Here is a 19,047-nt window from a genome sequence, read left to right as displayed (position 1 = left end):
CTGGAACTCAGGATACTCTTCAAATGTGGCTAATGGTGAAGCAATATGCTGATAATAAGACTGTTGGATTTAATGAAACAAAAACATAACAATCAAAGACAATATGAAGATGAAAGCAATAAAACCATGTTCCTGGCAGCATCTGCCATCGATCCGTGTGAACTTATCACTGAAATTCATGCCACATGCAGAGTAAAGGGTCCTCGTGATATCGATTTGATCTCATTGCACCTGATCAATATGATATCTCCTTCGAAAAAAAGAGAGTGAAATATGATAATTTTGACTGCCTGATGATTGTGTAAAACTAAACCCCACTTATGGGATCAACTTAGATTGGAGTCATAGTGACTGAAATCTGACACTAGATTCGATTTTTGAATTAGGTGACCTTGATTCCTATTTGAATCAACTACAGTTGCCCAATCTCATTTAGGTTTGGGGTCCTTAGTGCAGGGAACCAGCACATTACTAGTTGGCTTGGTTGAATATGCCATGAAGCAAACAAACGTTTGACAGTTATCCAACTATAAAACTTATGGCCACCTCAGAATCAACAGTTCTCTTTACTTTGCTCTTGCAATGCAATGGATGAATATTAGGAACAGGAGAGAGGCCTCAAAACATAAAGCCACTATTCAGCCAAAGAAAGAGCGAATTTTGCCTTTCTTTTCACCTCATGTTCAGCTATAATTGTCGACATGATAAACCCTTACAAAAAACAAGCCCTTCAAGCAATTTAAAGGGCATAAAATCAACAAAAATGAAAAAAAAAATGGTGACATCTCATCGCACTATTTTCAACCAAGAAACCAATAACTTTATATGGAAACATCACTTGAGGAGAAGAGCTGTGAAGGCGGTGAAGATTATGAAGGAGGCCTTTTTGTTTCTCCTTTATTCTTCTTTCTACTAGTTGATGGATTAGCACAAATTCTCAAATCCCATGTACTCATGCTTTCCAATCTTCTGGAACATGTTTGATATACCGACTCCACCTGTGAAAATAAATCCAATGTCAAAAGGAAACTCAGTAGGCAGTTATACTGCATGGACAGATCATTTCTAAGTGTAAGCACATGTACAAATTGGATATGGTTAGATACACATGCACACAAAATTCAAGAAATCAACATGTTCATATCATTCTAGGTTATGCTTATCGATCTGTCTGAAAGGCTGTAAACAACATTTTTGACATACTAGAAGCCTAGACAGTAATTGTTATGCCCTTGTGTCTCAATCTGCAATCAATTCTCAAGTAATCAAACTGCTGCATTACTATTTCAACATCTCAGTCTGAGGGAATGAATGCTTGTTGCCACATGGATCCTTGAAGTTTAGAACATCATGTCACAAATTTAAAATTCTCAGTAGAGCAAAAACCAGGAAGCTCCGGTGTCAAACGAGATAGTTGGATGGTTAGGTTGCACTATCATAGCCAAGGGGTTTCAGATTCAAATCCCATGGGGCTATGCCTCAAACTTGCCGATCAAAGAAAGAAAAATCTGAAAGCTCTGTTTCCATGGAAAAATAACAGAGAATGGAGAATTTTGGGAATGTATAAACATGCACACGTCTACCAAGAAAAAACAGCAAAACAAGTGACGTACAGGAGGTCCATAAATTCTTACCCAGTGAGATTGCACTAACAAAAATTGTGGAGGCCAAAATGAAGATGATGATGGATGCTCTCCCCAATACAATAATCAATTTTCTCACAACACGTTGCCCCACGAATGCAGCTATTGTGGCCACACCAATGAAATATAGTGCTGGCATACAACAAAAAAAGAAATTCTTCAGTCAAACCAACTTTCACAGCTCCAAGAATAATGCAAAAAATTCTCATATCTCATACCGTATGGGACAGGGAATTGTTTTAGAAAATAGTACTCGACAACAGACATGGATGAAGAGAAAGCCATGGCAAAGGTAGCTGTAGCGCTTGAAACCTGTGACAGAAAGTAAGCAGTTCAGTTAATAGGAGCCTTTGCAGATGCCAGATGACCTCGGAATTGAAAGTAAATGAAAGCACTACATTTTCATGTACAATAAAAAACACAGAAACAAATACATGAATGCAGACATGCAATGCAACATATGTAAGCCTGCATTCACACACACACACACACACACACACACACACACACACACACATGCACCCGTTCGTGTGCGCGCGCACACACACACACACACACACACGGAGAAATTCATGGTAAAGATTGTAGTAATGTTTGATTGCTTTGAGAGGATGAGGTCTAGCTTGTTCAGAGGACCATTAAGACTAGGAACTTTGGCAGGATAATAGGAGCACATGTAGCGCATGTTACTTGGGTAAATTATGCCTATGAGGAAGATGTTAATTTTGGTGCAAATTGTTTGACAATAAGTGCATTACTACATGAAGACAACAAATATAGCATGATACCTGAGGAGGTATGCCCAGCTCTAAGAATAGAGGACCTAAGATGAAGCCTCCTCCTAGACCAAGCAGCCCACCTACTATACCAGCCAGCACGCCTAAACAACAGTATTGGACCAGCTGATGGATTTTCCAATTTGTCCCTTCTTCAGCCTTCGATGCTATGGTTCTCTTTCCTTTGTATAAGCTCACAGCTTCAAAGAGTGATACCCCAGCAGCAACCGGGATCTGAGGACATCAATATGCATATTAGTCATTATCCACCTACCAATCAATCGATTGAAATAATTTTGTAGTACTAATATGATAGGTAGCTAACCTGAAGTAGGTTTAAAACCCAATACAACGTTGAGCATGTTTTTGTGTAATTCTGCACACAGAAGGAACTCAAAAGAATCGGTAGAGTTTGAAGATAGAGAATCAGTTGAGCAAACATGGGATTTACATAAACACATGAGCTTAAATTTCAATGGTGTCACTAAGGGGACTTGATGAATTACAAACCTTAGCAACCTGGAAGCCAAGAAATGCAACCCAAACAAACATGAGAAGGAAAAGTTCCTTCCAGTAAACATTCTTTAGGATAGAAACCTGGACATCCAAAAGTCACAGGCAGTGAGCACATATAACATTTGGAAATTGGAGGAGGGACAAAGTTATAACAAAAATTACTCACGCTTGCATCTCCAGGGTCTTTGATCTCTGTTTTCATGCCATTAGTTTGGCCACCAGATTCTGCTTCCTCACTGCCTGAAACACATGAAAAAAAAACAAGATGATGAATATCAACTGATGAGAGAGCATGAAAACTGAACACATGATGATGCCTGATTGAACTGCACCCAGTGCAGCCAGGGTATCAAGACTTGAGTTTCCAACCCATTCTAGGAGCCATGGAAACCGTGCTTGCTTTTGGAACTTTATTGCAATCGCAGACGAACGCGGCCAACTTGTCATTTAATTTAGCAGCTTTGGCAGCCTGAAATCAAAACAATAGCAGTCCATTCATGTAAGTAACTCCACTTGATTACCAACTTTTTCTCAGTTAACTCACGAAGGACATACCTTTTTCATTTTGGTTTCCTTCTTCCATGTTTCAACACCTTTGAGGAAAGCTTTTGTTGATGTAACTGGTTGAATCCAAACAATCGAAAGTCCTCACATTCAGTAAAATTCTCATAAAAAAAGACTTGACAAAAGCATGAGAATGTGTATATTCAGCCACAAAGAATTACTCGTGAAGATGATGATCAGCAATACAGTGACCATCCATTCGGCGAAAACGACATTGAAAGCAACGCCGATGCTGATTCCCAGCATAAGCATGGGCTGGAAGAGCAGAGCCAAGTCGTAATCGATGATCGGCAATGGTAGCGTCGGATGCCTTAGCTTCAGATTGCAGTAAACAGTCGATCCTGCTGCACCCATAATCATGCCTGTCCCAGAAAAGCAGCATACTTCAGTCATCATATGTTTTTGGTTGTTATTCTCATAGTGACAAATAAACGTTTTAAACGGCAATTTCTCGTTTATCAAAAACTCGCGAGAAATTGAAATTTTTTCATAAATCTTGCATTTTTTTTGGCAAAATCTCGGCAATAAAAAAATAAATTTAAAATTAAAAAATTTATTTTTTTTAAGAAAATAATAATAAAAATTATTTAAAAATAAAAGTACATGTTTTTTTGCTATAAATAGCCGTTTAAAACGTAAATAACACTTTCAAATCACGGTATTTATGTTTTTTCATAAATCTTGCGATATTTTGAAAATCTCGCGAGTTTTTTGAAAATCTCAATATTTGTCACTATGGTTATTCTAATTAATGGGAGCCCATTTTTAGCCATTTTGACGGACTTTAGGAAATGTTCGGGCTTTAGCGATCGAGGGGAATTAAAATGCAACCCACTGCTAACAAGGGTTCCGCTCATCTGGTATGGGCGACCTGTGAAGGTCACCAAGTTGATGTGGCGTCAGCAGTTCAAAATCCACCCGCGTAAGGCGTCCCTTGCCACAAGGATGAACCTGGGTGTACTCTTGATGGGCCGAGGGAAACTTAGGGTTTACCAACTGGAGAACAGCCAATATGTGGTCCGTGATTAAGGATGTGTGTTTGCTTACCCCAGAAAGCCTCAGCTTTCGGTGGAAACACATCAAAAGTTGTGCATTTTCCCAAAAAAAGGAGACCCAAAATCAACGATAAACTCTCTTTTCAGCGGAAAAGTTTCCTACTGGGGGAGGGAGGGATGAGCTCAGAGCCTCCTCCTGCGACATGCAAACGCCGCCTAAGGAGAAAGGGGGATTTGTTTTCCCTTGATCTAGCAAAAAAATGCAATCCACTTACTCAAACTCCCCCACCCACCCCCTTGTTCAGTTTTAATTTGTACGGAAGTAAAATCTCATTATAATAGCAAAGAATTGAATTATTTGATTATTTAAAATAAAATAAACGGAACTGGACGCATCCTTTTGAGTCTTGAGGATTCAAACAGGTTGAAGTTTGACACTAGCTGTGCCAGATCCAACCCATATAATTAGTTCCAAAAGTATATCCAAGACACTAGCTGTGCCAGATCCAACCCATATAATTAGTTCCAAAAGTATATCCAAATATAAGTTTTTGTAGAGTGGACACACACATGTATAGTGAGTGGTAGTTGCCTGTCACTCACCTGGTTAATTGCCAGTAGATGCGCGTGTCGTCCTTAAAAAAAGGACTTTTAGCAGCATGCTAAAAGTGCAGCTAAAAGTCCAGGAGTCATTAGTGGTGCTTCTGTGCACCACTGAAGGGTCTTTTTAACTCTTTGCACTAGTTCTCTGATGGTAGGCAGCTACCACTTTGCATATATATAGCCACTGCTAACTGAATTATGAACCAATATTTTCATGAGTTTTTTTTTTTTTAAGTTCACCGTATGGATGTGATCTAGATGCTTGGTTTTATTTAAAAAGTCTCTTGGATAATTACTATGCATAAAAGGATCTTTTAAGGCCTGAAAATCAATGACTAAAAAGTTTTGTATATATTCAAGCATCCAAAAATCATATTTTTCATAAAAAATACAAGATTCAAGAGTTGATTCCTAGCAAATGAACCACGCTGAATGCATCTGCAAGGTTTGATTTGCAAAAAAAGTGTCAAAAATGTTAGTTCATATATTTTCAGTTAACATATTCTAGTGACCTCTTATATATATATATATATATGAGTAGAGCCTAGGTGTTTGAACATTAGGTGCTTGTGATACATGCTTGATGGATTTTTTTCTATATTCTTTTTTTTGCAGTTTCAACCCCATAAATATGTTGGACATGGTCGATTTACGAGGAATTCACACGATCGGGTGTTTTACATGAAAAAATGATATTTAGAGCCTCAAAAATTTACAAAGATTTTGGACAATTGATTTTTTAAATTTTTATAAAAACCACCCATGTGTCATAATCGAACACTTCAAGAGTTGATCCCTATAAAATCAAGTACACAGATCACAATAAAACAAAAAAAAAATGAAAAACTCATCAAACGCAAAACACCTAATGTGCAGGCGCGTGCATAAAATGGATTGAGTTAGGTCGAATTCCAGCTCAGATCCTCTGATAGGTTGTTATATAATAGAAATGGATTGGGTTAAGTCTAATTCTAACCCAGTTCCTCGGCTAAGTTGCTACCCCGTTCCCATTACTTATACAAACTGCCCCAACGCTCGTGTGCTTACATTTGGAGATGGCCGTAGAAGACTTGGCGTCGAAGCCGATGATGAGGGTGAGCATGGGAACGAATATCCCTCCCCCTCCAACTCCTCCAACGCTCCCAAACGCCGCTCCGAAGAACCCAATCACCGTCCCCAATACGACCCTCCACCCAAACCTCGTGTCCTGCGAGAGAGAGAGAAGGAGAAGCCAGCTCAAGTCATGCACTCTACTTTGCCACAATTTAGAAGAAAGAAAGGAAGAAAAACAATGATAAAAATGATGAAACAGAAAGTGAGATGGAAGTACGATTCTTGGTTACAACACGTAATAATCGGACTGCCATAGCAGCTTTATGAGCTTTCTCAGATCTTCCATCTCCCTCTCAGCACTCACGGCCATCTTGTGATCGTGTAGCATCCGGTTCCGCTCCGCCGAGACGGAGGCGGACGCCATTATGCAGGTTAACCAGATCACTGCAGTCGACCTCCATGCTGCACCCGTTCGTCCCATCTAGTCTTCCCAGACTACCTGGACAGATTTCCAGATTTCTCCTCTCAAAATTGGAGTTCTTACCGTCTCTAGTTACAAACTCACTCTTCTCTTACATTTTTCCTCCATTAAGAACAAACGCTGTTACCGTCCTTGAACTTTGGCCTAATTAACGAACAATCTCCATGTAATGCCGCCGCTCGGATGATCCGACCAACTTCCCCAAGTTCTCAGACGGAGCTTCTCAAATGCGAAAAATTTCCGGTCCTTTAGTTCTTCTTCTTCTGGGGATATAACTTTCGAATACAATTGCAGAAACCAAGCTGAGACGAGCTTATTCTGTAACCTAATCCTTCTCCGCCGGAAAAATGTCGACGGAAAACGGATAATCCGGTAACTCAAGTGGAGAGGTGCAGGCGTTTATTTACGTGAAAGCAGGGACACAGGAGGTACTGTGCGAAGGGAGAAGGAGACAGAGGAATCTGTAAATGGGAGTGCTTCGAGCTTGGAGGATACTCAGAGAAATGCTGAATAAAAGAAGGCTCTGTTCTTCTTTCGCAGGGAGCTCCGCATTTATAGCGTCTCTCCGACTGCAGAGGAAACGAGAACTGAAAAAAAAAAGACGGGAAATTTCTTGATTGGGTCTTGCATTTTGCTGGATATTCTGTATGAAGAATAGCGTTTTCTGAGACACATGATAAGGGCCTTCGCCCTTAGGTCGCTGTCAATGGGGTCGGGTTTGTACCAAGTTCCCAACACGACTCGAACCCTAATTCCGGTCTATGGGCATGAAAAGTGCTGATCCAAATAATATTCGGGTCAACCTGAATCCTACCTGAGTATTTTATAAGTATTTTCAGTAAAAGTTAATTTATGAAATTATGTAGGTCCGATTTTAGGATTTCATTTTCGTGATACGAAAAAACCCAAATCGATAATTCGTTATATGGGCGGATTTAGAAATACCCTAATGAGTCTGGTACCCAGACCCGTTGACAGACTAATTAAAACAAAGTTATAAAGAACGTTGAAAGTTATATGGAGTTTCTGTTTTGCCCTTACCAATTAAACATAACATGCTTGCCCTTTTGACCTAACTACGCCTAATGTTATGAATAAGGCTGGAACCGGGTTGGTTGGGATCAGGTTTTGTCAGGCCTGCTTTTTTTAATAGGTTCTAAAATTTAGGTCCAAACCAAATCCAATATAATTGGGGTTCGGTTCCAATTCTAAGTATGGCTGACATTGGGGAACCATATGGGTTATGGTTGGGTACAAACAGGTCGAGTCTTAAACAAACCCATTTTTTAATCAAATCAAAAGATTAGATTTGATGAGTTGTGAAGCCAGGTTCAGAGTTTTTGTCCTTGCAGATCAGGTGCAATCACGTTACACAAATCAGCGGCACATTGCATTGGCGTGATGTGATTGCAACTTATCCGGGTTGATGAAGGTGGGGCCAGCGGCCTAGGTGATAGGACTCAGACTGTACATCCCCCAAAGTGGTTAGCCAAGCTGGCGGCTTAGGTGGAGACGCGGAGTGTAGCGAAGGCTACACCTGAAGGTAACAATGGCATTAAGGAGTTGGCCCATTCCAATGGTCCATATGTTCAGTGAACATGGATCCTCGTGACCAATTAGCATTATATGGACCCCCCAATGGGCAGTTGGAATACGGGCACCACTCACAATGCGGCCCACGTGATTGGGTCCGAAATCCAAGCCACGAGATACGAGAGATCATTGGCTACTTGGGAAATTATTGAATGTCCGAGACAGATTTTGATACGTGAATTAATAATAATAATAATAAACTACCTGAGCATAAATTAAACAAACAACTCAAGCTTCCCCTTTGATAGATTTTTAAGATGTATTTGAAAGCTCCGATCCAAAGGGGCAATCAGAAACCAAAATATACACTCTTGAGCGTGAGTTTATTACTCTCTGTGGACAAGTTTTATTCTGAACTAATAATGGAAAACCAGTACATGGCTAGAGTTGCACAATTGGGTACACCATTTTCGATTCAAGTTATAACTTACACAGGCTTTTCAAACTAATCATGGATGCGAGGAGACTCCAGGGTGCCAGATTTTGGGCATCACTGCCCCTCGCATCTGATCAGGCGGCACCGCTGATTGGGCGCATTCAGGCGGCGACATTAAACTAGCAAACAAGATGAGCTGCTGGTGGCTCCACTCATGTTCGACTTGTAATCATTCAAACTCGTGAAATAGGCTTGACAAGCTCAAGCATGCATGAACAACCAATGTTCAGGTAGGCTCCCCTCCGTGCATGTAGACTTGCTAATTAATAATAAATATATTGACATATATTTTATATCATAGAATGAAGACCGTGTTTCGCTTCCAAGCAATATTGCTTACAAGTTTGAAACGATTGTTTATTTTGTAAATGAGCCAGTTTGAGTTTGACTTAATAGGTTACGGTAGGTTTCAAATTCTATTAGTTTCAACTCTAAAAATAAATAAATAAATAAATTATCTCTCTCTCTCTCTCTCTCTCTCTCTCTATATATATATATATATATATATATATATATATATATATATATATATATATATATATATATATATATCACAAGACACATGGCAACGAGGATGCGTGAAGCGGAGACTCGAAACTTCAAAATTTTTAGAAAATAGGACATGTGGGCATGTTTTTTTTTTATTTTAATCAATAAAAAACTAAATTTTTGGTTTTTTTAACAAAAAAATGCATTTTATTGAAATGAAACAAAAGAAATATTCACCGTTCGGTGTCTGTGTCCATGTGTTTGCTCCTGTCACTAGGGACACACCACCAAAATGGTGCGTCCCTGTGACACAGATTGTAAATGAGCTAGTTTGTTCTTAGCTCATTTAGCTCGGCCCTTTCATTAGCTCAAGTTTGGATTAACACAAGATATGAGGCGAGTTTGAACACGCTTTATTTAGTTCGTTGGGCTCATTTACCAGCCCTAGGCAACATGAATTATGTTATCTATATATATATATATATATAGTAGAGATTAACTGCTTATACTGATCCATGGCTACCGTTGCCTACATAGCTTTTGAAGGGTTCTTTTCAATGTTTTTCTTGAATTTAACTGTATAGATGTATTCCACATGTTTGATTTTATATGAATTAAACTCTTGCATCATTCGATTCCGTTGCTCAGGTAGGTTTTTATAAGGTTTGAAAATTGACTGTCTAAATTTTTTACAAAATCATAAATATTAAAAGATTAAAAATCATATATTTTTTATACAAAAAACACAATCTAGCTATTGTTTTCTAGCAAATTGACCAAGTCGAACGCATCTGCATGGTCATATTTGGGACAAACAACTCAAAAACCCTCCCTTCAATCACCGTAGGCTGCCTTAAGCACCCAAGGCTGTAGTCAGCTACTCTCTCTCTCTCTCTCTCTCTCTCTCTCTCTCTCTCTCTCTCTCTATATATATATATATATATATATATATATATATATATATATATATATATATATATATAATGTCAGACGCCCTTTCATCGAACAAAAATTGGACATTCTCAGTGCATCAAAGTATTTGGTATAAATGGTCTTTGACCACTGCTAAATGTCTGGGCAGAAAAAACGGTTTTAGCGGCAGTTGTGACTGCCACTAAAAGTCTTTTTTTTTCTTTAAAGCGTGTGCACGTCCGACGTAACGTCAAACTCTTGTGAGTTCAACGTGAGTCCTCTCTCTCTCTCTCTATCTATATATATATATATATATATATATTCTAGAATTCTCATTTCATCTTGAAGAAAGCAGGTACGTTGACTCTTTAAAACAACACAAAATATAAAGATTACATATTATTTATTTATTTTCATGTATTAATAAAAAAGAAGGTCGAATGAGAGAGGGTTAATTACCAGGTTTGAATCTGATTTGGAGTTCCTCCAGCTTGCCTACTGAAAAGAGGAGAAAATTAAACGCCATTAACCACCTTGGTCTTCCAGCTTTGCTCTGTTGAAAAGAGCACGCGCGCGTTTTCTGTTATTTGCTTACATCTCGCCGAAGCCATCGGAGAACCTCCCATGCACTCCTAATGATTTCAGTATCGGACATCAAGCAATCATATATAAAGCCAACAAGAAGGACACTGGTCATTTCTCTTCTCTTCTCATCAGGAGCTTCTGTAATTTGTCTATCTCGGGCCGCCTTTATTTTCATCGTTTACCTCACACAACCGACGGCCTTTCTAATTTCTCTACATAGCAAAGAAATCATCACTGTGTTAGTTGAGTCCTCCTCAACCGCATCTATTTTATATTTTATATTCCTTCCTCTCAAAAAAATTAAAACATTCTACGTAGCAAAGAAGCTTACGACATGTTGGCAACGGAGACATCGCTACCCCCATTAATTAATGTTAACCCTAGGCAGCATCTCATAAGGTCAAGCATAAAAAAAGACTTTGATTTGATGAGTTCCATTTAGATCAAGCAATGACTGATATATATATATATATATATATAGAGAGAGAGAGAGAGAGAGAGGTGTTGATGATTTGCTTTTTGTGCCTAACGCGCGCCTACTAAGCTTGGATAGGGTTTCTTGAGAGGGTGGTGTATGTTTCCCCCCCGATGATTCACTGAATCCCACATCTGTGTTCGGGGCTTTGAATGAACACCACGTATACAAGCACATGGGGCTCGTATTCCCGTGTATGTTGACATAACTTTGCATCGGACTCTGGTGTTGTTGCAAAGACTTAAGTACCCTTTCTTGCTATTCTTCTCATAAAGTGATGGTTTGAGAAAATGACAAAAATGTCCTTCATTCAAAAAAGAAAAAACAAACAGTTCAAAAAAAGGACAAACATGTCCTCCATCCAGAAAGTCGAGGATGATGTTGACTTTTCAAAGTCTTCTTCTTCTTTCTCCGTTCAAAAAAAAGACAAACATGTCCTCTATCCAGAAAGTCGAGGATGATGTTGACTCTTCAAAGTTTTCTTCTTCTTTCTCCGTAAAACACTGTAAAACCCTCTCTCTCTTTCTAGAGAAGAAATCAAGGGAGGCAAATAGTTCTCCCTGGAGAAGGCCATGAACATCAACCCTCTCACTCTCTCTCCCTTCTCTCTCTACTTCTGTGCACATCCAACAGACGATCCTACATTGCTCCATCAAACACCGACTGACCTGCACACTGACTATAGCATCGTTCAACTTGAAGAGTTGTGGAGTCTGATTCAGAGTTTTTACCCTTACAGAAGGGGGGGGTCTGAGGGCTCCTCCCAGCATGGGTATTGTCATTCAACTTGATTCGTTGTGGAGCCTAATTTAGAGTTTTTGCTCTTACAGAAGGGGGGTCTGGGGGCTCCCCCATGGTGCGGATCCCGCTGCACTGACCGCGGGCGGGGGTCCAGGGGGGGCCGCCCCTGGCGGGGGGGGCTCGGGGGGCAGCGCCTTCCGGACCAAATTTTTTTGGGGCCTTCCAACAGCGATTTGTAGTGTTATCGGGCTTTCCTACAGCGATTTGTAGTATTTTCGGGTCTCCAACAAGCCCCACAATGATTTATAGTGTTATCAAGCTTTTCATCAGCGATTTGTAGTGTCTTTCGCAAATCACTATAACGATTTATAGTGTTTTTGGATCTCACTATAGCGATTTGTAGTGTCTTTCGCAAATCGCTATAGCGATTCATAGTGTTTTTGGATCTCACTATAGCGATTTATAGTGTCTTCTGCAAATCGCTATAGCGATTTATAGTGTTTTCGAATCTCACTATAGCGATTTGTAGTGTCTTCCACAAATCGCTATAGCGATTTATAGTGTTATTCAGTAAGAAAATCGCTGTAAATCTTTACCCGAATTAGGACCAACTTGTCAGGGCCATATCTCCCTAACCTGAGGTCATATTCCAAATCCGTAAAAAGTGGTGTCTTCGTTATTGAGTCTAGTTTATTCCTGTAAATTTTAAACAATTTCTATTGTAATTTCAATCCCTATTTTAACTAAAAACCAGACTCTTATTATTTTATGTTATTTCCAATATCCTGCTAACTACTACCATGCTTAACATGGAATCTGTACTCCAAAAATAAGAACACTTATATTCTCATGCACTAAAATTATGCTCAGCATGATCTCCAAACTCCAACAAAGCAGTCCTAGATATCAACAACTAAGTGAGTGTGTGAACAATAATGTGTTGCATCCAATAAATTAAATAACATGTGATGTGCTTGCATCACTTACTCACCATGGGTATTTACCCGATTTGCATTAGTTTTGTCACTTACTTACCACGAGTGGCGGGAGGCGCAAGCGGGATCCGTTGAGAAATCTGGAAGAGACAATGTGTTAAAATGAAGTCACCCTCTACCGAAAAGAAAAAATTTAGAATAAATATCGAAGTCAGACGGGATTCCAGAGAAGCGGAATGCCTCCTAGGCATCGACCATCTCTCTGTTCGACCCAACAGGTTTTTGAGTTCGGCCGGCCAGTCAGTAGGCCAATGATGTACGACAGCGGCATGAGGTCTCCAGAGGCAGTGATCATCTGCCGAAGCGGCAGGCATGGGGTGATGCTATGGTTCAGGAACCCGATGATCGCCAGGCGCCCCCCGGCCCATCGCCCCCTTGCCGAAAAAAAAAATGAGGCAGGTGGGGCGACCCCCTGCCAAAAAAAAATGAGGTAGGGGGTCGCCCCCCTGTCCAAAAAAAAAAGAGGGAGGAGGTGACCCCCTACCGAAAAAGCAGGGGGGTGACCCCCTACCCGAATAAAAAAATGATGCAAGGGGGGGCGACCCCCTGCCGAAAAACAAAAGAGGCAGGGGGTCGCCCCCCCCCCCCCCCTGCCGAAAAAAAAAGAGGCAGGGGGGCGACTCCCTGCCGGAAAAGCATGGGGCGACCCCCTGCCCGAATAAAAAAATGAGGCATAGGGGGCGACCCCCTGCGGGAAAAAAAATCAGGCAGGGGATTGCCCCCCTCCCCCCCCCCCCCCCCCCCCTATCGAAAAAAAAAATGAGGTAGGGGGGGCGACCCCCTGCTGAACAAAAAAATGAGAAAAGGGGTCGCCACCCCTTGCCAGAAAAAAAAAGAGGCAGGGGGGCGACCCCCCTGCCGAAAATAAAAAATGAGGCAGGGGGCGATCCCCTGCCAGAAAAAAAATGAAGCAGGCGCCCCCCTTGCCGGAAAAAAAGAACGAGGCAGGGGGACCGACCCCTTGCCGAAAAAAAAAATGACCCACTTACCTGGGAGACGTCGGGCGATGGGCGGGAGGCGACAAACCGCAGAATGGGAGGCGATGGGCTGAGAGAGGGACGAGCGATGGAACGGGGAGCGATGGGCCAAGGGAGGGATGGGCAGCGGAACAGAGGGCGATGGGCCAGGGGAGGGACGGGCGGCGGACAGGGAGCGATGGGTGGCGGGCGGCGGGTAAGGGAGTGCGTCGGGCGGGATTGGGCGGTGACCGGGGGAGTGCGTCGGGCGGGAGAGACGAAACAGGAAAGAGAAAGAATGGTTCTGATTAGGGATTTACGGAAAACTTAGCGACGGATTTGGCAATGACCTAGTTCCATCGCAACTCCATCGCAAATTTACATGACCAGTTAGCGACGAAATATTTCTGTCGCTATGTAGCGATGGAAAAACCTTCGTCGCCAAATCCATTGCTAAATGTTGCGGGTATTGCGACAAAAACCTGACGTCACTAAGCCATCCCTAATTAGCGACGGATTTGGCAATGAAAGTTTTTCCGTTGCTATTTTCGTAAATATTATGGATTTGAGACGGATTTGTTTCTCTCGTTAATCCATCGCAAAGTTGCGACAGAAAAAATCCGTCGCAAACTTCCGTCGCTAATGGCCATTTTTCTTATAGTGAAACCAGGTCACTCGAATCCGTACATCCGAATTTTTTTTATCATAAATTAAATCATAAAATTCACCAAATTTATATCATACTAATTTAACACAAGATACCTTGGACAAATTTATTTTTCTTAGCAGTTTGGCAAAAAAAATAGACTCGTCCTTCACACAAAATGATTTCTTAGAATTAACTTCAGTAAACTACATAATTCAATAAATAAATCATGGAGTTTTCTTACAATTGAAAATAAAAAAATATGAAAAAATCACAGAATATCCATGTGCACATATTCTGCCAACTATAATTAAGTTTCGTATGGACTTAATTACGAAATTCATGGGTTTTGCTAAATTTACTAATTTTTTTCTTCAAAACCCAATATAACTAAAAACACAATATCTAAGGATTCCAAAAATAGAAATCCTTCAAATTCTTAGAGAACATCTAACATAACATATACTACTGACCCAAATCAATATTTGCAGAAAAATCATAGCATAACCAACATGTTTTGAAAATCTATGGTTTTATTTTTTGAGAAACTGATTTTTGGGAAAAATGTGTTTTCAAAAAAGGTTTTCTCCCAAAAACCTGTTTTATTTTCATATTTTCATAGCCTAAACTAAATTCATGTATGTGAGGCTTGATTTATGTTCTATTCACATGAAAAATTGGTGGAATTCATGCTACAAATTTTGTTTTGTAAGTATAGATGGGGTACCTTTTGATGAAAAATCCATTCATACGTGAGTCGGTTGGCCTTTCTGCATGATTTGGCCATTCCACATGAGTCACAAACTTGGTTGTAGCCTCCTTACACCTGTTTCAACTACGTGGAGGCCTCACTAAAGGTGAGAACCCTATGAAAGGGGTGTAGGGAAATGAGAGAGAAGAGAGAGGGTTTGGGAAGAGAGGGAGTTTGAGAGAAAAAAAATAGAAGAGACAAAACGGGTTAGGGGATTAGGTCAAGGGCTAGGGTTAATCTCATCCATTGATCTAATCTTGGTTTAGTTTCTAAATCCCAACCTAATTTACTTACCTTTATATATACATATTCTTTTTATTTCTTATTTATTTATTTTTTCTTGACATAATATATGATATGTATACTATCAACCTTACTTAGTATATGTATCATATAGTTTAAATTCTAAGGAAGGAGGTAGGTTGACCCCATGGGCTGGCCTCCCTTTCCAAAAGTTGAATTTGGCAACTTGCTTGCTTGGCAAGCAAGTTGACCTTTTTTTTTTTTTTTTATAGTTAGCATAGGTTAGAATATATATCTTAGTATATATATATTACATACTATATTGTTTGTATTCCCATAAGGGATGGTCGACCCCCATGGGTTGCCCCCCTTTCTAAAATTTGAAATGGCAAGTTGATTGTCATGTCATTCCCTCTTTTTTGTTTTTTGTTTTTATTTATTATAAATTTTTTTCTTTGTTTCTTTCCTTTTTTTTCATTGGTGTAGCCATTGCTGGACCCTTCTAAAGTCCTCTAAGCTTAGAAACCCCCCTTATGGGGCTTGGTTTGAAAAAAAAGGAAAGTCTTGACTTTTCCTTTTTGGTTTTGTGTTTTGGTAAGTTTTATTTTAACTGCAATTTAGAGTTTTTTTTTATCATTTTAAACTTTAAATTAGGATGCCACATAGTATGGGATGGCCTACCTATAGACTCCTACCATTTTATAAAATCTAGCTAAGTTTTGAATTCCATTCCACTAACTGAAATTCTACTTAAATGAAAATTAATTCAAATGAAATATTTTATAAATAGAAATTATAAATTCACATGAAATGCTACTACATGAAATTTAATTAAATCTACCCCTAATTAAATTCCATTAATACCTTTTCAAATTAACCACATAAATAAATTATTTATTCAAATTATTCTTTTAGGGTTTGATCCGAATTTCTCAGAATTTATTTATGAAAAATTTGAGCTCCATAGGGTCAGTGACACCCTAGGCATGTAGAATTTATTTTTATCCTTTTAAAGCTCTCTCTAAACCTTAAAAACCTTCTAAACACATGGTCTACCGATTTTAATATTTTGATTTACCATTAAATAAAGAAAATATGAAAATTTAGGTAAAAGCATCGAAAAATTGCAGGTATTACACCATCTGACTCATATGTCTAGTGAAAACATTCTCAGTGACTACCCTGACAATAAAGTTGAACTAAATCTTTTAGAATGTCTAATTTCAACTTATTTAGGAAATAATTTATCCATACACCAAATGTGGCTTTCATGTTACAGGCAATATACTCAGCTTCCTGGGTATGTTGCGCCACACACTCTTGTTTCTTGCATGACCATGCAATTGTCTCACCTCCTAATATAAATACATAACCAGAGGTGGGCTTTGTTTCATCTTTATCCACAACAAAGTCAACATCTGAATAGCCTACAAGATTTAAACTATCTGAATGATATTATAGCTTGAGTTCCTTAGTTCACTTTAGATATCAAAAAATTTTCTTTACTACTTTCTAGTGAGAGAGCCTAGGATTACTTTTATATTTACTTACTAGACTTACAGTAAAACTTAAATCAGGTCTAGTGCAAAGCATTGCATACATCATGCTTCCAATTGCCTGAGCATAGGGAACGTTCAACTTTTGGACAATCATTCTTACTTAGTTTTTGGCCTTTTACTACGGAAGTAGCCTTTGCCTTGGTACTTTTCATTCTAAATTTCTTTAGAATGTGGTGAAGATGTTTTTCTTGACTTAGACATAGCAATGTCAATTTTCCGTCTCTGTCTTAATTCCAAGGATATATAAAGCTTCACCCATATCCTTCATTTTAAATCGAGAACCTAACCATGATTTAGTCATATTTATCATGTATATGTCATTTCTTGCAATTAAGATATCATCAATATAGAGGGATAACACAGTAATCTTACTCCCACTATTCTTGGCATATACACAGTGGTCCAGGCTATTTGCCTCATAACCCCATTTAGTTACAATATTATGAAAAGTCAAATAACATTGTCTTGGTGACTGCTTATCCTCTTTACCTTCAATTTCAAAATGTTTTGGTTGCTGCATGAAAATAATTTCATTTAGTTCACCATTTAAGAAAGTTGTTTTCACGTCCATTTGATATAGGTTAAGATCAAAATAAGCTACCAATGCCAAAATAATACAGGTAGATGTCAGTTTGGCTATAGGAGAATAAGTTTTTTCATAATCAATCCATTCTCATTGAGAACAACCATTTCCTACTAATCTTGCCTTGAATCTATCAATAGATCCATCTGCCTTGAGTTTTTTCTTAAGAACCCACTTATTACCAATTACCTTATATCCACTAGGAAAAGTGGCTAGTCCCCAAACACTATTTTTTTTTATGAAGTCCAGCTCATCTTTCATTGCTTCCTTCCATAGTTCAGACTCATTAGAAGAAACTGCATCTTCAAAACTCAAGTTGTCAAGAGTTTCATCCAAATCCATGGAATAACATAATTCTTCACTTAAGAATATATAATAATCATTCAAATAAGATGGAGGAGTTCTTGTTTTTTTCTGTCTAATTACTGGTTGTGAATTTTGCTCATTATTCATAATTTGATTATTGTGCTCTAACTCTTGATTTAGTACCCCAAGATCATTTATGATATCCAGAAAGACATCATCATCTTCAAGATCAAAATATTTTATTTGAGTTTCTAGGAATTCTACCTCTCTACTCTCTATAAATCCCTTTTCAGGATTATATAGACGATATCCTTTTGATTCTTTTGGGTATCCTATGAAGATGAATTTGATAGTTTGCTATCTAACTTGTCTCTCATTTGACTAGAAATCAATACATGAGCAGGTGACCCCCACTTTCACAAATGACTCTTTCCCCAGTCCATAATTCATGGGATGTAAGCTCTACAACCTTAGAAGAAACACCACAAGAAAATATGGAATTAGCGACGGCATTTAGCGACGGAATAATTCCGTCGCTAACTAGCGACGGAATAATTCCATCGCTAACTAGCGACGGCTTAACGAGCGAAATAAATATGTCGCTACAATCAATAATCTTTACGAAAATAGCGACAAAACTGAATCCGTCTCAAACACCGTCGCTAATTAGCGACGGAGTTTGCGATGTAAGGTTTTGTCGCTAAATAGCGACGGATTCAGCGACAAAATAGATTTTGTTGCTATTTTGGTATTTTGATTTATGACGGCTTAGCGACGGAATTATTCCGTTGCTAAGTCGTCGCTAAATGTCGCGTAAATCCCTAATCCCATCCCTCTTTCTATTTTCCTGTTTCACTGTCTCTTCAACTGCTCCCGCCCACCACCCTCTCCCTCCCGCCGCCCGTCGGCCTCTCTCCGGCCCCCACCGTCCACCGCTTGCTATCCGCCGCTCCCTGTCAGCCTCCCGCCACCGCCCGACGACGCGCAGGTAAGCGCTTCCGTCGGCAGAGGGTCGACCCTCCCGCGTTTCCGGAAGGGGGTCGCCTCTCTGCGTTTTTGGCAGCAGGGGGTCGCCCCCCCTGCATTTCCGACAGGCAGGGGGTTGCCCCCCTTGCGTTTTCGGCAGGCAGGGGGTCACCCCTCTGC

The 19,047-nt window shown here is 39.6% G+C and overlaps 1 protein-coding gene across 1 annotated transcript; it reads right to left on the bottom strand.

Moving 5' to 3' along the window:
- Window positions 1-924: 924 nt before the first annotated feature.
- On the bottom strand, window positions 925-6,574 carry LOC149828823 (sulfite exporter TauE/SafE family protein 3-like). Its single transcript, XM_090017145.1, has 12 exons — window positions 6,441-6,574; window positions 6,145-6,347; window positions 3,661-3,861; window positions 3,491-3,555; window positions 3,305-3,404; window positions 3,102-3,175; window positions 2,930-3,016; window positions 2,745-2,795; window positions 2,432-2,653; window positions 1,862-1,955; window positions 1,635-1,775; window positions 925-998 (listed from the first exon to the last, which is right to left on the bottom strand). The coding sequence occupies exons 1-12, from the start codon at window positions 6,572-6,574 to the stop codon at window positions 925-927; spliced, it is 1,446 nt and encodes a 481-aa protein (XP_089873271.1).
- Between the last annotated feature and the right edge of the window lie 12,473 nt (window positions 6,575-19,047).

This window comes from Nuphar pumila, chromosome 9, assembly GCF_984573655.1.
Source record: "Nuphar pumila chromosome 9, dmNupPumi1.hap1.1, whole genome shotgun sequence".
In the NCBI taxonomy this organism is placed as follows: domain Eukaryota; kingdom Viridiplantae; phylum Streptophyta; class Magnoliopsida; order Nymphaeales; family Nymphaeaceae; genus Nuphar; species Nuphar pumila.
Note: the sequence above shows the minus strand (reverse complement) of the source record. Positions and strands in the feature narration are given on the sequence as shown.